The sequence below is a fragment of the Amblyomma maculatum genome, chromosome 1 (genome assembly GCF_055883805.1).
Source record: "Amblyomma maculatum isolate TAMU_Amacu chromosome 1, ASM5588380v1, whole genome shotgun sequence".
NCBI classification, from domain to species: domain Eukaryota; kingdom Metazoa; phylum Arthropoda; class Arachnida; order Ixodida; family Ixodidae; genus Amblyomma; species Amblyomma maculatum.
The window spans coordinates 422390557-422416828 of record NC_139344.1 but is presented as its reverse complement, the minus strand read 5'-3'; the positions used below and the strand labels follow the sequence as shown (position 1 = coordinate 422416828).

The window sequence follows — 26272 nt, the reverse complement described above, 5'->3', positions numbered from 1 at the left end:
TTTCAGCTTCGTATGTCGTTCACCTCTACGCTGACATAAAGCTGTCAGCGTTCCTTCGCTGGAGTGGTCGTACGTCACAATCAAAGAAAAAAAAAACATGTGCTAGAAAATTATTAATGATAGCTACTGCAAAAACGTGAGTTATCATTGACTTTGCCGAGGTGAAGGTAAATGACTCAGCGGAAATTGTTAGGAAGACATACCTAAATTTTTAGGCATGACTGAAGACGAGAGACTTTATTTAGCCTTGGAGTGGATGCAGTTGCATTATTGAGGACGATGATCTAACATGCTAACAAAATGCACGTGCACACCATTATGCATGCCATATGCTTTACAAATTGCACCCGCTCTCTATTGAAAAAAAAAAAAACAATATACGATTTTGATAGATCCTGTATGAAATAATATGAGAGTATGCAGGAGCTGATGTGGTGCATAAAGGACTCCTAAAGAAGCATTCAAGGCCAGTAGGATGACGCACACAATACCTATATGTGTCCTGGTTCTATACATGTAAATAAGCCATGCTTCTGTATCTTCTGTATGTCGCATGTGCGATATATTTAGGAGATATCGGAGGCGTGAATATGTCCTTTATGTCCTATGGCCGGGTACATATACTTCGTCTCAAGATATCTGCAGCACTGCGAAAGGCAGATGAGCCCTTGCAGTTGTGCTCCTATGTGCCTCTCGCCTCTGCGCACTATAATAGAGAATTGTGTTCCTACTGTCACCCCCGCCAATTTAGGGGGCGAGAGGCGCGTAGGAGCACAATTGCCTGTTGTAGTGCGTGTGATTTTGATTGGACCGGGGTGCCTCTGCCTTTCTCAGTGCTGCAAGAATCTTGTGAGACGAAGTATAGGTTCTGTTTAACATGATACAGGGGTTGGATGGGCGTATACGCCATTAGGAGTTGTTTATGCGAAGTTACACAGGCAAATTTTGATATACGTGTGCGATGTCCTAGCTGAATTTGATCAAGAATTAAAAACAAAGCGTTTTTCAAATTTGAATGAAGTGAACATTATTGAAAGCATATTTTCCGTTATCGATCTCTGCATGGGCTCCAGTGAGCGTATGCGTTAATTACAAGCAAAAAAAAAAAAAAAAGGTGTACGTCGTGTGAACTTATGTTGCATGTTCATATCTGGAACTGATGAGGAGGTTTGGTCGGTTAATGTCGTTTAACGTCCCAAAGCCACTCAGGCTATGAGATATGCCGTAGTGGAGGGCTCCGGAAATTTGGACCACCTGGTGCTTTTTAACGTGCACTGGCGTCGCACTGCACACGGGTGCCTTGTTTTTCGCCTAACTGACGAGGAGCCTGCAACGCGAAAGTGCAAGAAATAAATGAGCTTTTCTCCGGAAAATAGCAAGTATATGCTCGAGCATAACTGAAACACCATCGCCGCCCGCCGAACTATTTATATCATATCAACCGCAATGCTTTTTTTTGAGGGTTTACATAAGCAAAAGGGGTAGTGGGAAGTGAAATACTGCTGCTGCTGCTGCTGCTGCCGCTCCACTGGCAACATGCGAAGATAAATGATGCATATATATGATAATGACATGTGGCATTGAGCGACATATCTCTATAGTAGAAATGATAACATGTGCTCTAACACGTCGAAGAAACAGCCAGCACATGACATAATGTGATATTCTGAAATGTACGTGAAAAAAAAAAGAAAACGATACGTTTGAATGATGGATATTGGCTATCCCTAGGGATAAGAAAAAAAAATATTCGGCGTGTTCTCGCTGACCATGCTGCAACTCCCCACCTCCCACTCTTCTTCCTCCGTTGACTAAAAATATGTGACGTCATATTCTGCACCACAACAGGCTATATGTGGCTGCAGGTTGTACCGGTGAAACAAGCTGTCGCCTTTATTGAGACCTACTGCAGTCTTGGATAACTTTCTCATAAGGTAATAGCAAAATCGGGATGTTATGTGAGTAAAGAAGTACTGGTGTAACAAAAAGGTTGTGAGGGGAAGATGAAGAGGGGATGTATAAACCGGGTGTTGCAGCCAGTACAAACAGCAGGTCAGACTCAGTAGGACAGAACAACCAGTGAGAGGCTTCAGCTGCAGACTCGCGCCAAGGAGACAGAGATGGCAGTGAAACGCGGCAGCAATGAGCGTGCCTCCTATCCTTCCGTACAATGTTATATGATCAGCTCCGCCAACCTTTCTTGTGTGTACGAGCCATTGTGTTGCGAGGAAAACAAAAAATAAGATCCAAAGAATCTTCACAAAGAGCTCATCCAGTGTGCCAGCTGCTGGTTTCTTACGAATACTATGAGGTTTTAGGCCCTGGCCGATAGCCGCAGATCAGTGTGCTGAAAACTCCCTCTAATGTATTTCACGTATTGCACTGTGTTACAGCGCCCCGCAGAGTGCGAGAACGAAGTATTATTACAGTTATTATTATTATTACTAGGTAATTGTCAAGATGAAATATGGAAGCAATGATTGGCTCGTTCGCTATTACGTTTTGCCAAACGAACCAAGGAGCAGATATTCTGAAAAGCTTGACTTCCCGGCCTCACATCCGTGGTACATAAGGGGTTAAAAAAAAAAAAAAGGCTTGTTGTAACGGGAGAAAAAATATCGGAACATTTTGGTACCGGTGCATTGCACAGAAGGATGACAAAACAGGGCGCACGCTCACCCGAGTCTTCTTCCTTGCATGAAAACGAAGGGAAAGAAGAGCAGAACAAAAATTGGCGCTTTATGATAAGGAGGTCGGGGTGATCAAAATTATGAAACTTATGAATACTCCAGTCCTTAAACATAAAAATTTACAATCTACAATGCACCCTGGCCAATCCCCCGCCGTGGGTACGTGCCATTTTGTCTCAGGTCATCATCATCATCATCATCATCATCATCAAATGTTTCATAATTTTGATCACCCCGAACACCTTATGACTGACAAAGAATAGCCTTACCTCCAGTACGCTGTGCCTCTGTTGTTACTCTCGTTCGACGCTTTGAAACATCTCAGCCCTAATGAGATGAACACAGTGTAAAATAATCCTTAATGAGCTCGCACACTAAACTTATTTCTGCAGCACCTGTAACTGCGGCGCAACGTAGACAAACACGTAGATAGAAGCGCAACACTGGCGCACACTGCCAACTGTAATACGAAACGGAACCCTGACTTCCTCTTTCACACTCAGCCACAACTTCCTCCTCTACTCCCAAGTTGTGGCTTAGTGTGAAATAGGAAGTAAGGGTTCCGTTTCGTATTACAGTTGGTAGTGTGCTCCTGTGTTGTGTTTCTGTCTATGTGTTTGTCTACGTTGCGCCGCAGTTCTGGGTACTATGCACAATCTCGACCCTGAGGCTGTTATTCTGTTATTTCGGCAGATTCGCAGCTTCTCCGCCTCGCCGGATGTTCGAGTGCGGGACCGTTTTGGTTTGGTTTGGTAAAACTAGTATTTCCCACAGTAGGGTAGCGAAAAAGCCGAGTTTCAACGGCCCCGCACTTTGGGCAGCTTAGGGGGCGGCTGCGCAAAGTGCGGGACCGTTGAAACTCGGCTTTTTCGCATCACGTGCTGGGCGGACTGAAAGTCACTGTATACAGCCTCGACACCAATGTATCGCTTCGCGCCCGGAAATTCGTCGATAGTTGCATGAAAAAAAAAAAAAAAAAAAGAAACAAGACAGGACATGAAATAGTATGTCACTGAGGAGCTCGGCTGTGTCCTCTATTCCCTTTCGTGAATCAGGACGAGGTGAGGGGAAGGGGAGGGGGGGGGGATGTTTTTTTTTTTGCATACACCGTTTAGAGGTAGTACGGGCGCGCTTAGTTCAATCATATGAAGATGTCACTGAAGCAGCATCTATTAAGGCCATGTGGAGTAAATTATGATGTCAATGGCATAGTTTCTGGCCAGAAAGGCGGCGTCTAGTGAAGCAGAATGCCAGATATATTCATTGCCCACGTACGCACAATTACGGTGCTCTTCTGAAGCTGGCGTCTACTTCCCGGTAAAATCACGAATACTGTCCTTCAGGCTCGCGACAATTTTATAGTTGTCATAACTAATGCTAACTCGTCTAGGCTAAAAATGGGCTCGATTACTTGACATAATAGTTTACACACCTAAACTCGGGGCCCATCCGGGCTCCCTCGCTCTATTCGACTCACGGCTTGCAGCGATGAATTTTTGCGCGCGGACAGTCTCATTCGTGCCTATTTTAAGTTGCGCGTTGCAATGAATATGCAGGTAAAAAGTATCGCTTTTCAGTTGGACGGACTAAGCTGCTACGAGTCATTTCCTTATTTATTGTGCAACGTTGTGAGCGCTCTCCCCAGAGCGGAGAGCGCTCCGCATACTCCGCTCTGGGGGCCACATAACACGACAACCAAACGAAAAACCAATCAAGCATACGATAGTATGGACGCCGGCACACGCGGGAGTAACAGGAAACCAAGAGGCGGACAGGATAGCTTGAGGGTACACTTATTACCGAGCATCCAACGTAGGTGACCTCGAGGGGAATGAACCTGTACCCCAAGATTATTCGGCGATACTAAACTATTACAAGGGCTGCAGAAAGCGGTACCCACCACCACACAACTCCCTTAGCAGAGAGGACTCAGTCGCGTGAAGGCAGATACAAACGGGCTCGTACCCAAACCTACACGTACTCAACGAAATGCATCCCACACAGTACACTGACAAATGCCCTTGGTGCCAAGAACCACCCACGCTGTACCATATAACGTGGGCATGCCAGAGGATAAGCGTGGTACCCGTTATAAAAAATCCGAGTGCGGAGCACTAAGAGGGAGTGCTCTCCAGCGATCGCCGAGTCGGCCAAGAAGGTCTGATTCGGCGGGCACAACTGGCAGCAGCATCCAGCGAAGCCCTGGACTAAGGCCAACGGACCTTTGGCTTAGAAGATGGACGAAGCCATCTGAAAACCGCAGAAGACAAGCCAATCTAGAGCTAAATAAAGATTTTCACTCACTTACTCACTCACTAACGCGCTGTGCATTGAACATCGTCGTCTTCATATGTTATTTGGTAAAGAACAACATCTGCGCCGCTGCCATTTACTCTCGGTACACACACACACACACACACACACACACACACACACACACACACACACACACACACACACACACACACACACACACACACACACACACACACACACACACACACACACACACACACACACACACACACACACACACACACACACACACACACACACACACACACACACACACACACACACACACACACACACACACACACACACACACACACACACACACACACACACACACACACACACACACACACACACACACACACACACACACACACACACACACACACACACACACACACACACACACACACACACACACACACACACACACACACACACACACACACACACACACACACACACACACACACACACACACACACACACACACACACACACACACACACACACACACACACACACACACACACACACACACACACACACACACACACACACACACACACACACACACACACACACACACACACACACACACACACACACACACACACACACACACACACACACACACACACACACACACACACACACACACACACACCTCGTTAAATACAGAGACGGTCCCTTGCCAGACAGGCTGCTGGTACCATCGAACAAGAAGACAGACTATCCCGTTGCCGAAAAGCTTACCAAGCGCGGAAGCGTGCATAGACCGAAGCGTCACCAGTGGCTGCGGCCGATTGCTAAGGGCGTGAAATTTTATTCACGGATAGGTAAACATCTACAAGTTTTTTTTCATTGGCGTCCTTTCATCTGAATCACGTGGCATTATCTGGCTTAAAAACCGTCTCTCGTACACTTCTCAAGAGCCTTCCTTATGAATATATCGACACAAGCACACAAGGTAAACACGTATTGGCCAGAGCTTACGTAATATGGGCTTCAAGGAGTCATTTGCCAAATAACAACTAGAGTCATCAGCTTTCTGAAATGATGTTATCCTCGTTGATCAATTTAACAGTGCAATGAAATCCTTAGAGGAATGGTCGAGAGTAAATGCAAAGAAGATAAATGAAAGCGAAATAAAAGCGAATATATTCAGGCTGAAGAACAGGCACATGCCTCCGCATCAATATATTATAATGAACTGATGATGAAGAGGTTTAGTCGAGAATTTTAAATGTCTGGGTGTAACTTTTTCTGCAAACCTGTCATGGGATAATCCCGTCAAGCATGCTGTAAGCAAAATAAGTGAAATAGCAGGTGTAATAGGTCGTTTAAGTTATATTCTTCTTAGACGCATCAAGCGTTTGCTTTTTCATTCACTTTTTCAGACACATTTTAACTAATTGTCCGTTAGTATGGGGAAACACAACGTCCACTTGTCGAAACGTTGGCTCGACCTGATAATATAGAGCACATCCATTTGTTACAGAAAATGTACTTCCGACACACATATAATGCTTCATATACTGCCTCGACATCGACTTCTTTAACTCTGTTGTAATTCCAGCTTACAGTCTCTAGATATCGCTTCAGCTATGTATATAAACAGGAAATCCACAGGAATGTCAACAATCAACGTAACCTACCATAAATACAGGACAGAACCCAAGTTGAATTACAAGGCACTTCGAGGATTGGTCGGTACTAACGTCACGTTCAAATTACCGGAAACAGGACCTATAAGTACATTATACCAACAATTTAAAAATTTTCTAATTCGGTCCGTTTTGATTTCTTCACGACATCCTACGAATACCTCCGGTAGATTTATTTGGTTTCTATGTAACGTTGGCTAACCGTTTTTTTTACATCTGTAGCAACGAGTTCTGCTGTATTCTTCTACATTTGTACTAATGAGTACTATATCTGCATATTATTTAATATGTATGTGTATGTCTTTTAATGAAGAATATGTATGTATACGTGATGCTGCCACTCTGCCGAAGTAAGGGACTGTGGACCCGCCAAGTTGTCCAAAGACAGTTTTCTTTTCTGCAACCTGCCCATCAGTACTTGATGGCAAATAAAAGATTTCATTTCGACTTATATGAGGTGTTTATCTGACATAGGAGCTCAGGTCCAGTTGAGATCACCAAAATCCAGAGTGTGGTCTGAATCCTAAGTTGGAATCAATCCGACGAAAGCCTGAGGCTCGCTCATGAGCAGCGAGCGAGTGCGGAAACTGTGCTGCGCTAAATGCATACAATGGCCTTGACCGTGGCCTTGGCTTTGACCCTGACAAGCAACCCACCGAAGATCCGCAAAGACTTGACAAATGACGTACAGGTAGCGGAAGCTTTTCAAGCTGAAGTGCACTAATATGTGCCCGAAGCTGAAGGCAGGTCAAAACGATGCGCTTTGATAATGGAAGTTATGAAGCTTTTCAAACTGAGGTGCAGTTTCATCCCTTTCATCAAAGCGGCATCGCTTTGGCCTACCCTTAACTTGTGGGCACGCGTGCGCTGCTGCTCAAGATGTAATGTTTTCGATGAAGGGGTCATCTATACCTAGTTCCTGCTTCGTTGCTTCCCTCATTTTTGTGATAGGTACAGCGTAATATTAGAGCGCGTTTTGTGGAAACCTTTAGCTGTCACCCAACGCTGGTCTCTTTCCCTCTTATTTTTGTTTCATCCCGTTTTAATGCTCTAATGTGCTCACAATTATCGCAGCTGGCTGTACCGCATCAGGCCGTCGGTGCAGCATGCGCCCTTCACCAAGTACAATGGCAACAAGAACCTCACCATCGACTGGAATTCCAACCATCCGAACCCGAATCAGGTGCGTGACAATGGACTCATGATGGTGTGCGGGGCTGTGGATAGCTGTGCTGAGAGCCTGACACTGTCTTTGTTCACGTCCTCTGACGTCAGTTTCCTTTCACCGTGCAGCACCGCTTGCTACAAAAGCGGAACGAATTTTGACAATACCGAGCACGGATTCTTTTTTTTTTTTTTTGCTCAGAGAAGAAGCTCGTTAAGTATATTCTACTTGGATGAAATATGTCTTAAGTGGCGCAGCCAGAAAAAAATATTTGAGGGGTGTTAAACGCGGCCGGTCGAAAACAAAATAAAAAAAAAAAAAGCTGGAAGGAGGTGGGGAGGGGAGAGGATGCAGCGCTTAGAAACTTTCGGGGAATGTTCCGTCCCCGACTCCTTTTCCCCCTCCCCCTGGCTACTCTACTGATGTTTACTAGCGTTTTAGTAGCCTTAGCCACCGCATCTGAACGGCGTGCCGGGCCATAAAAGAGTGGATGCAGCTTCGCTGCTTCATTAAAACAATGCACGCTGATGTAAGTATAGAAGTCATGTTTTGGTTTCTCTGTTTCGTAAGTTGTTTGGCTTTGTGCCGACTAACATAACCCGTTGCGCGGCCGTCGCTTGCAAAACACGGCTGGAACAAAAGAAAACAAGCTGCGAAACAGTGCATGTTGGCTTTATATCAATGCAGTTTCAGCGTGATTTTCTAGCCTCACTGTATGATTCTTACCGAATTCGGTGTGCGATTTCTTCTTAGAGCTAACCCGGAAGTGTTCATTTTCAAAGTAGAACTTCATTTTTCATTCCAGCTTCGATGGAAACCCTTCAGCATTCCAGAGCTGGAAAAGGCGTCCGTCGACTTTGTTGACGTGAGTTGTCCGAAGCGCTTATTGTCTGCTTCATTTTTTTTTTGGCGTTTACTGCGCTCCCCTCCTTTTGATTTGCATACCCCGGTAATAGAAGTTTCCGGTGATAAAAATATCAAGGACAAGGTGCCTAACACAAGTTTGCTATGGTGAGACGTAAAGTGACTTAATTATCACAAGAGGGAAGTGTAGACAAATGAGAAAAATTGCGTAGGCAAGCTTTCATTGACGAAGGAAATGGTCAGCAGGGCAGCCAAACCAAAGCTGGTTCTAGTAACGCTGAGCCGAAAAACTAATGTCCGGGCGCTTTGCAAAGACTGGAATAGGTGTGCACGTGCCATAGGCTTCCAGAGAGGCTTAGAAACACCTCTACACCATGTTATGTGCTCAAATGTGAGACTATACTAATGCAATAAATGTGCTTTCAGTTGTAGCTCTCTGAAGTGCCGAAATGTTTTGTACGTAAGAACAATACCGAAGCGATTACTTTTAAACCACTGCCATAAGTACAACCTGACTTGGCTGTATAGTGGCTCTTTTCCACGTCACTTTTTTTATCTTCTAGGTATCTGGTTTGATCCTTTGCTTGTTTGTTATGCAGGGTTTGAACACCGTGTGTGGAGCTGGTGATCCTAAAACTCGCCACGGAGTCGCCATTCATGTCTACTGCTGCAACATATCGATGAAGGACAAGTACGCGTTTATCATAGCTCTGTATAGCGAACCTTTCAATCACTATTGCGGAGCCGTTGGCATGTGAAAGGTTGACTCTTTTTTCGGGCTCACAGATGAAGTGAAAGTACCCTATTACCATGTTAGGCATTCTAATTGTCTGTCGAAGTTGAGTTGTAGCGTAGAGCAGTCAGTATAGGCTAACGGAAATAGAAAAACCATAAAAGTCGAGTCCATAAACAGGACCTCCAAGGAAGGTCTCTAGACGCTGAACGTTTTAACGCCTGGGTAACGTATGCTTGCTTGCCGGGCGGTTATTCCGGGAAAACCGTTGGTTATGTAAGGTTTTTTGGTATTTTTGCATTGTTGATACTTTAGATTTTCCCCCGATTATTTTAATCTTCGCTTATTTTTCGGAAAACAGGCTCTTCTGACCCTTGTTTCAACTTCGAGACTTCACCTTTTGACTATTGTTCTACCATGGTTGCTGTCCAATAGCAATATTGAAAACAGTGCTACAAATAATGTATGCATGTATAGTTCTCAGCGGCCACCGGCTATAGCGAGGACAATGGAGATATTTAATTTTCTTCATTAAGTACATGTCTAATTCTGCTTCTTTCCAGGGCGCTGTACAATTCCGACGGAGACTTCCTCATAGGTAAGTCATATCCGTCGGAGGAACTTCCTCCAATCCGGGTTGTTTTATTCGGGCGGTGTAAATGTGAGATGGGCTCACGGTTGTTTTTGGACCTTGCAGTTCCACAGCAGGGCAGTCTGTCGATCGTCACAGAGTTCGGTCGGATGCGTGTCGACCCGAACGAAATCTGCGTCATTCAGGTATGCAGAGTGTTCTCTTAACTTCTTTTGCAGTGGGAGCTGTTAAGCTTTGTAGCATTGGTGTAGAAGTAATCATAGTTGGCCTATACCAGGGTGGTACTTGACTTTACGGGACTATACCTTGGAAGGAGGGGTTTTTAACGAGTGCCGAGGAATGCTTTCCTGAGAGGGTGTGGCGAAATCGTTTGAATCTCCAACCTGAGGACGGCTTCTGCGGAAATAAACAGTAAAAAAATTACCGTACATTGAGGAGGTTATGCAAGAGCTTTGCAATGCGTAATCTGAAAGAGGCTGCTTCGGGAACCACACTTACCACGGTTACCGTGGAAGGAGCAGAGAATAGCGAGAACGTAAGATTATGTAGCCGGAGGTTGACTACCACGGTAACCCTACGTCCAATCAGTACACGGCCATGTCAGCTGCTGATACCGCGCACCATGCTCGCGGTTTTTCGCTCACAACGCTGACGCCGCCTCCGACGCCGGATTTTCTGATGGCAGTTAACACTCTCCTGTTAAAAAAGCAGCTGTTCAATATCGCGTCCAGTGTCCTAAGTGATGCGTCAAGATTGTCACTCGATGACACCTTTGAGCCACTAAATATTTTGTTTGTAGCCTCAAATGAGCAGCATGGTTTTCTGTGCGCATGTTTCGATGTATGTGACACGAAACTGTGACGACTTGGCTGCGTCTAGTGCCATTATTTGCAATAAAAATATTATGTGTAAGTCCGTGTTATATAACCCATTAACTGTAACTCATTGACAGCGCTGCCGAGTAATCTGACAGAAAGAAAACAGAATTACTATCGCTGATGATGCCACTCAACAATGGCGCAATGCGCTGACGTAATGCGGCATAATGTTTGTTTGAATTGCAGCAAGGCATGCGCTTCCAAGTGTACGTTTCTGGTCCCAGCCGTGGTTACGTACTCGAGGTCTTCGACAACCACTTCGTCCTGCCGAACCTTGGCCCAATTGGTAAGACTATACGCACAAGTGATGGCTTGCCCACCAGTGTGCTTTTACAAGGCGTTCATGAGAACTGTCACTGCGTAAGCCTCGAGAAACGCTATGATTAAGATGCGAAGCAAGCTTGCAAGCCTCGCCGCCGTGCCTTCATGACTATGAAACTGTGTTTCACATTTTAATGCGTAGGCCTGCGAATAATGATCTTTTAGAGAAGAGCACGTATTTGTGAAAAAAGGATTACGCTAGCGAAACAGAATGCGAAGAATGAGGTGACAGGGACGAACAACATGAGCGTTACTGCAGCGTTTTTGTGGGGTTAGTTTTTTTTTGTAGATTATGCTCTAGCAGGCCAGTGATCCCATCAAACAACGTTGCTCTTAATGTACGGACTATCGTATAGTGCGAGAATTCCTTGAGAGATAACAGAAAAGAGAACCTTTTTCTGGCGCAGGATTGCCGAGATAAAAGGAAGGGTTTTCGACGTACAACAGCTGTAGCGCTGTGCGTGTCTTCTTTCTCTGTCCTTGTCTTGGTGCGCTAAATTTTGTTCCCTTTGTTCCCTCCAAACAAAAGAAAACTGCGGATTTTAAGAATGACGCATTTTGCGGGTCAACACGACTCATTGGACGAGGATCGATATAGTTAGCCTGATTTTGTGTTCAATAACTCTTTGAGGGGCTTAATTGTTTCCCGGTAGCTATCAAATAATTAATATTGTATGCTCGCCTCAGATAATTAAGGAAACTATTTGGTCATTGTTTGCAGCTACTCTTTTCATTGCTTCTAAACAAGCGAGGATGGGAGCTGCAGATTTTGTCCAAGGAAACTGACTTTGGCTGTTTGGACCGCGTTTCGAGCACGTCGCTAGATATCAGTGTTGAGTTTCTGTCATGATAACTCACTCGCTCTATGTTCTTTGACAGGTGAGAAAACACAAGCCGTTCTGTCAAATTATTATCCGTCTTGCCACTTTGTTTATATCAACTAGGTTTCCAGGGGCTTCAAAAGTGGTCCTGTGAGCTTGTTTTCTTCTTAAGCTAACCGCAATTAGCATAGCGTGTGTGGTCTGACAGAAGCGCGTGGCATTTGATACACTCTCCCAGGTGCCAATGGGCTGGCCAACCCTCGCGACTTCAAGACGCCCACAGCCTGGTTCGAGGACCGGGATGTGAGCGGCTTCGCGGTCATCAGCAAGTACCAAGGATTCCTCTTCCAGGCCTCTCAGGTCAGTCTTCACATCGAAAATTATGACCAAATTGCACCACGTACGCAAATTTTGGTGATCAGCGTAAAAAGCGTAAAATTATCTTTTATCTCCTCTCATAATTCTGCTTATCACGTCATACTTACTAAAGCAGGCGTGAACTGGCAAAATGAATGTTTGTGATAGGTAGTTTTTGTTTGGCCTTCTCTTTAGTTTTGATTCCCGCGGAGATAAACGCAATGCGCTCGCTGTTTAGATAGTTTTAGTTTACTGTGATCCGCGATCCGCTACCGTAATCCGCCACCGCGCGTTCCACTGCGCATGCCCAAACGCCCTTGACGCTGATAGATGCGCCAGGTACTGGTTGTCGGCACATAGACCTGCTGCGTCGGGACCAATCAGTTTGTGCGCCCCGCCCACGCGCGGTAGAGGGTGACGGTGGCGGATCGCGGATCACGGTAAGCTAAATCTCTTTAATAGCAGCAGTATCTCGAAGCAGTTTAAATTGGCAAGGCATATGCGAGGCATTAGAGTAAATTCGCTGCTGTTCTATTAAAAAAAAAAAAAAGAGAACGTTGGTGACACATCCGTATAACGTGCGCGTGTTTCTCACTGAATTCTTTGCAACCTCTGAGGTCACCATTCAACGTTAAGTTTTACGGGTAGAAAAATGTTTATCTGAGGGCCGGGCGAACATGCTGCGTTAGTCCGAGAAATATTCGACAGTAGGGGTTTGTTCTGGCGTTGTTGGCTACGTGGCCTGACCATTGCTTCTTACTGGTCTGAAGAGGTTGCCCTGCGAAAACCCGTGCACATTTCGCCCGGAAATTTAACATTCGACGCCGGTCACATTTTAAACAACATTGTCTGGTGTTTGCTTCTGTAACCTTACATACAGTGCGACATCGAGAGGAATATTCACATTGTTTTCCCCAAATTGCGTTTTATTCTCTGTATGCTTTCATTTTGTATACAGAACCATTCGCCCTTCGACGTGGTTGCATGGCACGGCAACTACGTGCCGTACAAGTACGACCTGGCCAAGTTCAACACAGTCAACACGGTCTCCTTCGATCACATTGTGAGTTGAACGCATCTGCTCTATGGGTCATATACTTTTCTCTTACGATATTAGTATTCGCGACTGTTACCGCTGCTTATGTTTCTGCTGTCGCTAAAGTTATAACGCTTCAACTACAGTGACGAATACATGCCTAGCTCTTCGAGCCATTAACTAGCAACCGGGCGCGTTAGCCCAAGGTTCCTTCGATTTGGCTTGCACTGGCTGCTTCAGTTCTGAAAAGTGCTGCAGTGGTGCCAAGTGGTCATGTGAGCGTGCAGTACCAGTTAAGACTCTGGCGCGCGACGGTAGCTGCCAAAATGAGTACGCAAGTGTAGACTCTGCAACCTAGCAGACGTCTACGTTCGCCCAGTACACGACAATGTATCGCTTGCCACAACACGATCACTATGGCCAATTCCGAAGCTGGCGTAGACCTACTGCACTCGAAAAGTGACGACGACTACGGAGACAATGACCTTGACTGCGACAAGTTCACCAACGTACGCGCGGCTGCATGATCGTTATATCAGCCTGCGCAGATGCCATTTACGTAGCTAGGTACAAGAGAATTAACGTTTTAAGCAGTTTCCAAATGTATTACTTTAAATTAGTCTGTCTAACAACACGCTTGATTGATTCAGCAGTAATAAATCCAAAGCTCCAGTCCTCAGTCCAAAAGCGCTGGTGCAGAAAAGACGCACGTGCCTTGTGGCACTGTGTAATCATTGACTTACAAAAGTCTATGTACTCCGAGGGCGACAAGTTTGATGGGGCAGAGTTGCTGTGCATGCCATAGCGTGACTCGAGTCTCACATCAGTCAGCGGCCAAGTCGGAATAGCACGGCGGAAATAACTTGATCGCAGCTACTTCCAGCTCGCAGCTACCCGCCTTCTTAGATCAAGACCAGTGCCACACATGATAAAAAAAAAGCTACATAGGACAGCGCGCGCGAAAGTGCCGTATCGTAGCCACCGCTACGTATGTGGCCACAGGTATACATATATAATACCGCTCCTGGCAACCAACAAAATATTAATCGCCAGCATGCAGCACAAATACCCTGTATATGCAACCATTCGCCTATCCGTTAGCGACGAACCATCCGGGTTCTGCAAGGGACGGACTTTGCAAAACTCTGCAGAAATATTAGTGCGCAGCGTATGCTCTGCTCTTGGCCGAGCAACACGTACATCATGCTGTAATTTTTTCTGCACCTCTTCGAGAGCGAGCGCACGATGGGTGAGAACTTGCGCGAAACTAGTCCTGCACCTTGACAAAACGAGGAGCTAAGTGCAGACGCCGGAAAAGCGAGGACGGTGGTGCTGCACTCCTTGACCTGGTACAGCTAGTGCAGCCAAATGGAAGATACCTGCAGTGTCTATGGCGTTCTGGTGACTGCAATGCCACGCGGTTTGACGCCCGCCACGGCGGCCGTATTTATATGGAGGCGATTTGCAAAAGCAACCATGTGCTGCACTCTGTCAACACGAGTTAAAGAAAAGCAGAATGATCCAAAGTCATGCGCTATAGCGTCCCCACAGGCCATATGTCACATTTGTACGTCAAACATCATAAACTGGCTCCTCCGGTATCTACACCGCATATACCCAAAGCGGAAGATTTTCGCTTATGCCGCTTTATCTTTGCTGTCCAGAAGAGATATCTTTTATGGCCTCTTTGAAAGGTGAACATTCCCCCTGCTATTTTCGGGCTTATTTGTGCACAGTGGAGCGTTGAACACTAGCATCTTGACGGTTTGGAGCTCATGAAGAGTAAACGGGCGGGCGCAGAACCCCGCACGTGCAGTCCCTGAAGGCGAAGCTTCAGTGGGAACTGATACAGTAAGGTCCCCAAGAAAATTGCAGTGCTCCCTTTAAAAAATGGCACCACCATAAATAAAAATTCACAGGTCGAAAAATTAACCTTAATCTGGGATTAAGGCCTGTGACAATGCCCAGACTGGTGCAATGGACTTGAACTAGCTCTGCCAACTCTACTGAGAGGACTGAAAAATTTCAAACACAATATGCAGAAAACTTTGTCCCTTGCTAAGCTGGCATTTTGTCCCGCCTCTGCAAAGTGTGGAATAGAAGCTTCACGTTTTATAGCTACGAGACACGTCATTGTATAAATAAAAGCCAGAAATATTTCGTGTTCTTGACAGTTAATAATCGGATGAATATCTCTGACAACAGTAGAAACCATGCTGTGGCATTTTTCAGTTTTGGTGCGAAGCGGTATGGGGGGTTTGAATGCGAGCTCATTCACCTCAGACACGAGAGGTACCACGCTCGATCCTAGCTGCTGCCGGGAACACACCGGTTTTCCAATGTGTACATTTCCCCCAGCCTGGTACTAGTTCAGCATTTCTAAGCCGAAATTCTCGGAAAAAGGGTCCCTGGCCAAACGTTGCACTAACGGATCAGTGATTAGTTCTGCTTTCTGGTAGCCTTAAATCCGCCTCGTGTGGCACAAGATTACATTTGGGGGCCTTTTTTACCGAATCGGTGGCCTCGCATTCTAGAGGTACCAGGTTCGATCGCCGGTGCTGCCGTGTACCAATCGATTTCTCAATGGATACAGAGTTCCCTTAGCCTGGTTATCGTTTTCTCTGAGATGAAATACTTGGAAAAGGGTTAACACGTTTTGTTTGTTCCGCCATCAGACCACCATAAACCCGCTTCGTACGCAGGAAGCCATATGTGGTCTTTCAGCTCAACTTTGGCCAACCACCTCTTTTCCCAATTGCATTTCACCCCAGAGAAGCCAAGTCGCATTCCGGTGGAAATTTTGTACCTTTTAGAAAACCGTTGTCTACCTTGTGGCACCGGGGATCGAACCTGGTACCTCTCGAGTGACACTTCCATATTACCATGAATATTATATTCGCACGTTGCATCCGCCTGGCAGCTCATCCCATGTACGAAAATAGCTTGTCTGTAGCAGTATTCGGGTTCAAAAGAATACTTTGAAAGTCTAACTCTGAACACTCTGTATACTGCTGTAAAAAGGCCAGAAAATAAATAAGTAAATAAATGTACATAAAACAAAAAAGCAGTATAGTTGTAATTAACTGTCGGCCTCAGAGCTCGACTTAATTTTTTTTCTGTATTTAACAGCTGTATTCAACCTACCCTTGGCACTATGCAAAAATTACGGCACTGAATCTTCGTTGGGATTACCCATGGTTGCTAAGAAGTGCGTATTGTGAGTACCTAGGGGTGTATAAACACAATTAAAATAGAAAACAGACGCTTGTAGTTCCCATCAGGAGGAAGTGAAGCAGCGCAAGTGTCCACCAGGACGAACATCCTTACGAAGTCTTGCGAGGCGCTGATTTTCCCATCTTCAATTACAGTGCTTGGTCATCTTGTAACTTAGTCTACTTTGATCCGATATGAAGGAGTCGAAACCGGTATCAAGCTATGTAAAGTCCTTCCCACTATACGGTTGCGCACTTACATAGTATCGATTGTGGCAAGCACTCCACCCAACCACACCCTCGGAGATGGCGCCAGTATACGAAACCGGCTTCTGCTTTATATCCCGCCTGCAGATGAAAATACTCAGCACGATAAGCGTTGGTAAACACGACCGCATTCCCCTTATCATTATGCAGGTGGGATTGCAGACTTACATGTTCGCTAACTGTATTTGCCGCGCATACTGTCTCCTCTCCTATACGCAGACAGCCAGGCGTCGACCGTCGGGAGTTCACAGTTCGTGTTATGGCTTCAGGTGTGATCTGAGTGAATGATCGCACGAAACAAACGCATAGCTTAGGTTATGTGGGTCCTGAATAGATGAGGTTCACCCATATTAGTGCTATGACGCTATACGTGGTGCGAAGACGGGCTGGAAGCCGGAGGGAGGCCGTTGTGAAGGTTGTGTCCCGACGCGGCGTGCTCGTAACCGTGCCGCGGGCCCGAGCTATACAGGGTAAATCCTATACTATAGCCATACGTATCTGCAAGTTACAGCACGTGACTTGGAACTAACAGGTGCTATTTTTGTTTGGTTTGGTTTGGGGGGTTTAACATCCTAAAGCGAGTCAGGCTATGAGGGACGCCGTAGTGGAGGGCTTCGGAAATTTCAACCACCTGGGGTTCTTAAACGTGTGTTGACATCACACAGCACAAAGGCGCCTTGCTTTTCGCCTCCGCCGAAAAGCGGGTGTCGCGGCCGAGATTCGATCTCGCATCATTGGGCACAGTATAGTCGAGCGCCCTAACCACTGCACCGCGCCGCGGTGCTATTGTTGGTGAAGACTCTCGACGCGGCGTCTGACCACATGCACCAACCTCCGCTCCCACCGCAGGACCCGTCAATTTTCACGGTGCTGACGTGTCCTTCGACAAAGCCAGGCACCGCCATCGCTGACTTTGTCATCTTCCCGCCGCGCTGGTCGGTGGCGGAGAACACCTTCAGGCCTCCATACTATCACAGTGAGTGTGCCTCTTGCGGGCTTTTCCTGTACTCCGCGTGCGATCTCCGCTGCTCTGAAACTCGGAATAGATGGAGGGAAAAGAGAAACGTGGAAAATGTGCACGAAGATGCAATATTTAGGCTTTTGGCACGCGACTCTTTAGGGGTTTGCGTTCGGTCGGTATCGCATCGACTAGGCTTGTCTTCATGCTGTGGTCTCCAGGTGAGAAGTCAATGTAGAAAGATGACTGTGATAGAGGTGGCAGTAAGTTGCTGCCAGACATAGATATCTTTGCCAGTTCCATAAAGCACGCAGGTGCATGCACGCTCATAAGCACACCGGTACGCACATACCCAGGTTTAGACGTGCAAGAGCCTTTATTTTAATTATACCTAATGCACCCGTTTGGGAAAGAATCCCTGTGAGGACGGTGACCGGTATTGGTGTATTTATTTCGGTATTTATGTTGTGTTTGTTGACGATGATTTTATTTTTAGCAATAGGTAAGATATGGTAAATCAGGAGGCTGGGAGTCGCAAAGACACAGCCGCCTCCGCGGTCCAGCCTACTGTACACGCTTTAAAGACAGGGCTATAAAGCTGCGCATCACTGCCTCCCACTTCTACCTGGTTTAGGTATTAAAGCACATGTTAGGGAAAACATTTATCTGCAATAAAAGAGGCACGAGCAAACATGTCATTTGCATTCGAAGGAACAACATGCTTGCTCGCTTCGCTTTTATTCAAGACAAACCCTTCCCCTAACACCGGGCGGTGGTGAAGTGCGCACTTTATTTTTTCTAACAGGGCTAAAGTTTCTGTCACTGATTATTTGCAGGCAGAGTGGTGCTTTACTTATATCTACGTCTAATTTATTCTGCTGAAATGTCCGAGAAAAGCTGGGGTGATTTGCTCACTTTCGCGTTCTCCATTACAGGAAACTGCATGAGCGAGTTCATGGGCCTCATCTGCGGCAAGTACGAAGCCAAGGTATGTACTATATTCACACCCACTCTGTGCAAACGTCAAATGTTCACGTAACTGTAGCGGATGACATGTGTTAGTTTGGACTGCGTAAAATAAATTGTCCTGTCCCCACCGTCTTGCGACGTACACAACGGGCTAGTAGCGGAAGACATTTGTGTAGATTGGAGTCCCAAGTCAGACTCCTCTCTCACCACTGGTGTATCGCGGGTAGAGAACGATTTGCATACTGGCGACATAAACGAAGAGGTCCATCCGGACAAGATATTTTTGCAATGGAAATTAATATATTAAAAAAAGAGAATGCTACTAAGTGGTTGCGGATGACACTGGGAGATTCACTGAACGAAAAAAAAAAAACACGTCTTAGTCTGCGTGAATTCGTTGTTACATAACATTACTGTTTGATCTTAAGTATAGCCAACGGTTCACTTCCACTCGCGCAGTTTTAGGCGCGAGAACCCAATCTGTTTATTTGGGCTGATAACGCACCCTGGTTACACGTATCCTACGTGGCAACCGTCGATTTGTAGACCGCTCTGTCGATGAAATATCAAGTATAGGAATAAAGTATGTATTTTTATGTTATTTATATTAAGACTCGTATATTACACAGAAGATGTCGAAATGTGTAAAAGATACTGAGAACTGGCTTCGCTGCAAAATTTGTAGCTAAACCGTAAAGTTACGTTGATATCGTCTTTAAGCAAAATTACAGTGAAGTTTTGGCATTTCGCTAATGACCAGCACCAAGAGCAGCTCCTGCTCCGCACGTTAACTAGTGCTGCGTGTTGCGCTTCGTCCCATTCGCAGGAGACGGGCTTCCAGAGCGGTGGGGCCAGCTTGCACAGCATGATGACCCCGCACGGTCCGGACGTTGACTGCTTCGAGGGTGCCTCCAAGGCCAAGCTGGTGCCGCAGCGCATTGGGGATGGCTGCATGGTATGTTGCTGTACGACCATATGGGTAGAAGGCGACGGGGCCTCTTGCTGAATGCACACTCGTGAGGAACGGCAGACGCCAGGCCTTCAATCTTTGAATAGTTATTTGCCTTAGCGTTATTTTCCAAGCGACCTAAGAATACGTGACGATTTGGTTACTGACAACGTTTAATGAATAAAATGTACTGTATGCAAGGTTATTGCTCCCGGAATGAATCTGAGGTATCCTGCACGGCTTTGGCCTTCAATGGAGCACATATGTCTTAACTTAGTTAACAAAAGCGAAGTACCAAAGTCATAACAATGAATGAAAAGCGTTTTTTTTTTTCATGCATTAGAGAGAAATTAGCTAAAAATTCAAATAGCTAAAAAAATTAATGAAACACTGAAGCTCGATCTGAAAGGCATTCAGAAGATTGAAATCGCCTTCCTGCCGATATTACTTCCATTTATCATAACATCCGATTCAAACCTGATTTAGCTAACATGTCTTACCTACTTGTCATTTTTAATTGCGCACTAGTGCTTTGTCCACCCACTCCCCTCTGTAATGCTTCGGTCCTGAGGGTGAATGAATAGATAGCAGCTTGTGCCCTCTCCAAATGCGCAAATACCATTTAGCAAAGGGTCGTAAGCTACCAGAATATCTCAAAGACTGAACGATATGCCTCTAAATCCCTCTTGTTCCCCAGCTGTACAAGCGTAAACATTGAATGGCTTACTTGGTAGTGTGTATGGCTTGCAAACCAAAGGTAAATGTTGTAACACTACTTGGCACTTAAAAAGCTTATAAGTTTTTTGGGAACAAATTTCTTTATCAAGATGGGCCTTGTAAAGTTAAATGTTGTAAGGTTCCATATACGTGTTTCATGATATATAGTCGAACGGCGACTTCTAATTCGTATGTCATAACATGCTTTTATCACTGTTGTGCCGCGCGTGACGGGACGCTTCACGTGAGCGTTGTGGTGCGTCTGAAATTCCCGCGGAAGACAATGTAGCTGTGACGTCATGACCCTGTCGACCAATCATGAGTTTAGCGAAATGACGCCTGATGCCGACGTGACAATGCCGGATTTTCCGTGGAGCGGGACACAAAAAATTAAGCGCTGGCACTTTAATTGAGATATTTCGAAATAGCAACCTGCGGGAGAGAATTGGCGACCGTCAAAGAGTGTGATTGCTATAACAAAATCTTGATGCATTTTGCCGCTGCGTAAAAGCGCAGCTACCTTGTCTAAGCTTGAAAGAACGAAGCAGGTAATTTTAAGCGAAGGACCAGGGCAGGAGAGACGAGAAAAAAAAGAAAAAAGAAAGCCCTTATTTCGAGGCGTAATATCGATTCGCCCCCTATGCTATATTGCTACAATTCTGTCTAAGCTGCCTGTGAAGTCCATTGATGAGTGACTGGGAATAAGACAAATTTGCGCCCTCGATTGTGTACAAAATTCAGCCATGCGTGGCTGAACTCAGATGTCGTCCAATAATTTTATAGAGTTTGTGTCGCCCGTAATGTATATGGCTTTGCAGTCGCTAGCATTATTAGTATTGTTAGCGCGTGTGCGGATGTTAAGGAGGCCACGCTGCGTACTGTTTCGACTACTATGCAGTCAATATTTTGTTCATATGCTCCGTGAATTCCTAGCTCAAACACAAAAATCAGACTGCCTTCGTTTAAAATTAAGTGCGCTCAGGAATAACAGTTCAGCGAAGCCGACACAAGCTGTTTCCCTTAGGCTTTTAGAGGGTTATAATGCAGTTGGTCATTGTTTACGGCCGAGATGGATGCCAAACCGGCGTCTCAAACACACATCTTAACGCATTTTCCTTGTGCTTACAGGCTTTCATGTTCGAGAGCTCGCTCAGCATGGCAGTAACCCCGTGGGCGGAACACGAGTCCCAGGCATTGGACAAAGAGTACTACACCTGCTGGCAGGGGCTCCGCAAGAACTTCGACCCCAGCTGGAAGAAGCCTTAGATTCCTAGGTTACGGACGAAGCCCGCTCTTCGTATCGTTGCACGGTCGGCGATCGAAGTTCGCGCATAACCGCGAAAGTCAGAAGGCATCGTAATCTAAAACACAACATAGCCCTGACACTACCGATCAGTATCTCTAGCATTTGTTCTTCAAAATTGAGTTTTCATATCGCTTCGATCACTTGGCTGAGTGAAGAAAAAAAGAAAACATGCCCTGTTTTTAGTTCGCACAACGCATCGGGAACGGTTGTTAATCGAGAAGGATAGAAAACAAGTCTCAACAAGATATGAACGAGGAAGTTAAATTTCTCTTGTAACGCCATTTTTACCTTTTTATGCCGCTATTGCGCTAAGTTTTTGCTATCATTTGCAATGCTTGTCGAAGTGCCAAATAACACAGCTTGTACGATACAGGCGTAACTCTCACTGAAGTGGATTAAATCTTTCTGCGGGACATGCCAAGCGCTGTTGTCCGGATCACAGTGAAATTATACATAACAAAGCGCTAAGGCCATGAAGTTCTCGGCGCCAGCTATTCACACATTATCATGTTTCGGCTGTGAAGTTCAGGCTTGATGCTTTGATGATAATCGAATAGTGCAATTCATTCCCGTTTAGATCGAGAGATCGACCTTTCTTTTCTTTTTTACCGCACCATTCAATCGCTGCGATTAGGTCCCCAAAGTGTTGAAAAGAAGCTTCGAGAGTGTGTTTTGAAATAAAAGACGGTGAAAAAATGGTTTGGCGGAATAATCATTTCTTCTTGTACTCATTGCAGCAAGGAATTCATTGAGTCATACGCCACAAGAACGTGTCAGCTGCTTTCTTACAGATGCTTAACATCTGTATCTGCGACTTAAAGCGTAGCACGGGTAATTTTGTCCCGCTTGCCACCAGTCATGAAAGACTGCCTTGATCCAGCTTCTGGTCTGGAATAGTTTGTTCGCAACGATGGTTTGTACGTTCTGCCAAGCGCTTAGGCGTGCGCATGTTGTCCTTCATGTAGAAACACGCGGTCATGCTGTTGTGCCCACTGTGACAACAATAACCACATGATTCACGCACATATGTGACTCGAGGCTCTAAAAACAAATTCCTATGTATGGTAATTCGCTGTGTTAGTGTGAAGTTCTCTGGATACTATGATGCAGACACGCCAGATATTTTGCAAAAGCCGATCATTCATATTGAAAAAAACAACAAAAAAAAAAACAACAACAGGATTTTCTTGGTAACGCGAAGTCGATTGCGGCATACTAGTAGTAAGAGGCGCCAAAAATACGGAAATCGCGTTAGCTACAAAAGCGGTAAACCAAAATCTAATTTTTAACTTTTGCCTATCAGCGGAAGGCACTTCAGAGGAGTGCACTAGTCGAAATTTTTTGGCCGAGCCCTGCCTGGCCCGACAGTGAAAAGGTCTAGCCCAGCCAGGCCCGGCCCTCTGCTTACACGGCTAGCAAAGATCAGTACTCGGCAAGGGGCGTGGTGCAAAGGCGGGTTGACATCACGAGAAAACTCGAACGCTATTGCGTGGGGATCAGGGATCTGGGAAAACAACGCTATGCATTCGAGACACCTTTCACAAGATTGCCTTATTCGTGCTTTCGCGAAAGTTGCGTGTACTTAGGATCAGTGTGTCAGGCGCGGCCTGGCCCGAGTCCGGCCCAAGCCCGAGGCAGAGGGCTTCCGAGCGGCCCGCGGGCTACGCCGGGTACGGGCTTTAGGGCCGGCCCGACCCCGTCCACACTTCTAAGGCACTTGACTGCAATTAGACGTTTCTATAGCTAGCCGTTAGTAATAGCGATAGCAGGTTAAAAAAAAATTGCATACGCACTCATTTTTTGCTCCATGGGTGCGGAAATTTCGGCCATTCTTGAGCGCAGCCCGAAATGGGCGCGCGGGGTGTAAGCGGGCAGCAGCATCCATCAACTTGCATCAGTCTGTCGCGCGACTTACACTCTCTAACCCTCGCTGGAACACGGTGACAGCGCGAACGTCATGCTGGCGCCGCATTGATGAAAAGCGATAAGGTGTTGCAGCGGCAGGCGAGGGGAGCATGCTGATACACAATGAGACTGATAATCTAGAAAGTAAGATACCATATCTATGCAACACAACGTAAAGCTGCGCACATCACTCATGAATAAAAATTGAAAAAAGAAAAATGCCCCGAAGACGCTAGCAAATGTCTTCGTCAGGTCGCCTTGTTAACAGGCTACGCGTCAGTTAAACACTTAGAGAAGCGGCTATTAGGGGCCGCTTTTCGGCTGCGAAAGTGGTTGGTGTTGTTGCCGCTCACGTGAGCGCGCAGTAGAGTCACTTTAGCGGTACGGCCGTACAATAATGGGCATCCTGGTGGCCATGTGCCTTGTTGCTGTAAGTTTACAAGGGTCGCCTGGCTGGCACAGGGACGGTGAACCCCCAACATCAAAGACGTACGCTCAGTTTTGAGCGAAGAGTTTGGAATTATACAACTTCCTTTTGGCCCATGTGAACGTTAATACACAGATCCGAGAGAGAAGTTCCCAGTGCATTACGAGGCTGTTATTCGTCTCTTTGGAGAGTTTGCAAAAAGCCCGACATCTATCCGTAAAAGGCATACGCCTGATCATCAGTGCCGGCTTTGTTTTTGTAAATTCTACCTGATCAAATATGAAGAGAGGCCTCAACTTTTAGAGAACATGCTCGGGTTGCTTTACCACCGGCAAACCTCTCTGTCTTTTCTCTTCATTAAATACCTTTCTATGACGTGGACCTACGAAGTGCCCTTTTTCAGAGATTCCATGATTTCTAGGTCGCCACCTCACACTGGTTACGACAGCAAATTCATCAGATTCAGTGGTTTGCAAAGGTGTGGTGTGGGATATTGCAAAGCCGTGTTGTCGGCCTCTATTTTAATCACAAGAACTTCGCCAGCATGAACTACAGAGTGCATACTGAGGGGTGTGGTCATGGAATTCGCTTCTGAATTTCTGCTGGACGCGGTGAAGATGATGCAATTGAATAAGGATGATGCTCCACTGCACTCATTCTTTCGTTCTGTGGTTTTCTTGGATAACAGCTTTTCTAGGCCGGAAATTGTCCGCGGCAGAACACCTGTCTACCTTCAAAGCCGATAGACGTATCTAGCTAGGTCTTTTTTCTCAGGGGATATGCGAATAATAATGCTAATATAGCCCAACCGGTCCTCCAGCCTTGCCAACCTGAAGCATAGAATTAAAGAGGCCACGACAAGCACTCCGCAAGACATGATTGTGCGCTCTGTCTGAACAACGAAAGATCACAGTTTGCTCTGCTGGTTTGGTTTGATTTTATTTTATGGGCTTTAACGTCCCAAAGCGACTCAGGCTATGAGAGGCGCCGTATGTGAAAGAATACGCAAATCTCGACCAACTGGGGTTCTATAACGTGCACAGACATTGCACAGAACACGGGCGCCTTGCTTTTCACCTCCATCCAAAAGCGGCACAAAAACGCATTTACTGACTCGGTCTTGTTGCTGCCTCGAAAGGCACAGAAGTCAGGCATGCTTCCTTAAAATAACTCGTGTTGACCCTTGCACGAAGACGCGTAAAAACAACAACATCCGCGCAAAGCACATATTCAAAGCACGCTTGAAAGGTGTATGGCGACTAAAATCATGTGATCCACATCAGCCAGCTGGTGGGCTGGCGGTGCGTGGAAAAGGGATGAAGTACGCTGGCATCATCCAGTATTCTAGTGGTGTGGCCCGCACAGGTCGCATGGTTTTGGTTTCTTTCGCCGCAGTGACCTAGAATTTGTATCTCAGTTTCAAATTTCTAAAAGCGGGTGTGCTTATTACTAATAGCCAGCTACAAATATATCTCAATCATAGGTAAAACGTTAACTATTATAATTAGTTTATCAATTTACTACTTGATACAATTTGCCGGTTATTTAACGTTCACTGACATCGATATTAATATGCGTAGACAGCCTCTTTTTGCCTCAACAATTCTATTTTTAATTATCAGGCGTTGGCTTCGCCGGAACACTTCGTATATTTCCTGTCCTTCAGGTGTCGGCACTTTCTTTACTGCTCTGCGGTCGGTAGCTTTAATAGCAGCGATACTAATTAGTGAGATCTTCGCCGTTGAATACACTGAATATTTCTTTTCACGTCTTCATGCCCATCTTCATGAAGTCCTTGATATAGCCAAGAAATCCAAGATGGCGGCCTCCATAGTAAATAATTATGAACCAGTGTTTATTTGATTAATTGGGGTGACGGATCGGGATAGTTGGTGCAGGATTGACATTTTTCAAGAGCGTTAAAACAAGCGTTCGTCCTTGTCTGTTTCTTCCTCGTCCCTGTTGTTTTAGCGTGTTCGAAAAATTATACGGGGACGTCACATAAATCCAAGATGTCGCAAATGGTAAATATTTGATGATTTATGGCGGCCAAATTCGGATGCCAATGAGGACGTCATAATCCAAAATGACGCAAGGCAGAGAAACCACGTCATAACGTCATAAAGCTGGCAGCATAGGTTCA

At 45.8% G+C, this 26272-nt stretch overlaps 2 protein-coding genes across 10 annotated transcripts in view; one reads left to right on the top strand and one right to left on the bottom strand.

Annotated features, from left to right (window-relative positions):
- The window catches only part of hgo (homogentisate 1,2-dioxygenase), a 44873-nt gene extending 22383 nt beyond the window's left edge, over nucleotides 1–22490 (top strand). For both annotated transcript variants that reach the window (XM_084598021.1, XM_084598032.1), the window contains 12 exons: nucleotides 7727–7835; nucleotides 8623–8682; nucleotides 9281–9372; nucleotides 9978–10012; nucleotides 10112–10191; nucleotides 11071–11170; nucleotides 12265–12386; nucleotides 13342–13446; nucleotides 17748–17874; nucleotides 18792–18844; nucleotides 19652–19780; nucleotides 21620–22490. In XM_084598021.1, the coding sequence (XP_084454147.1) occupies nucleotides 7727–7835; nucleotides 8623–8682; nucleotides 9281–9372; nucleotides 9978–10012; nucleotides 10112–10191; nucleotides 11071–11170; nucleotides 12265–12386; nucleotides 13342–13446; nucleotides 17748–17874; nucleotides 18792–18844; nucleotides 19652–19780; nucleotides 21620–21757 (1150 nt within the window). In that variant the 3' untranslated portion in view covers nucleotides 21758–22490. The remainder of the gene's footprint in view (nucleotides 1–7726; nucleotides 7836–8622; nucleotides 8683–9280; nucleotides 9373–9977; nucleotides 10013–10111; nucleotides 10192–11070; nucleotides 11171–12264; nucleotides 12387–13341; nucleotides 13447–17747; nucleotides 17875–18791; nucleotides 18845–19651; nucleotides 19781–21619) is intronic.
- Nucleotides 1–23745, bottom strand: part of Ask1 (apoptotic signal-regulating kinase 1) — a 177056-nt gene extending 153311 nt beyond the window's left edge. For all 8 annotated transcript variants that reach the window (XM_084598099.1, XM_084598108.1, XM_084598103.1 and 5 more), the window contains exon 1: nucleotides 23591–23745. In XM_084598099.1, the coding sequence (XP_084454225.1) occupies nucleotides 23591–23682 (92 nt within the window). In that variant the 5' untranslated portion in view covers nucleotides 23683–23745. The remainder of the gene's footprint in view (nucleotides 1–23590) is intronic.
- Between the last annotated feature and the right edge of the window lie 2527 nt (nucleotides 23746–26272).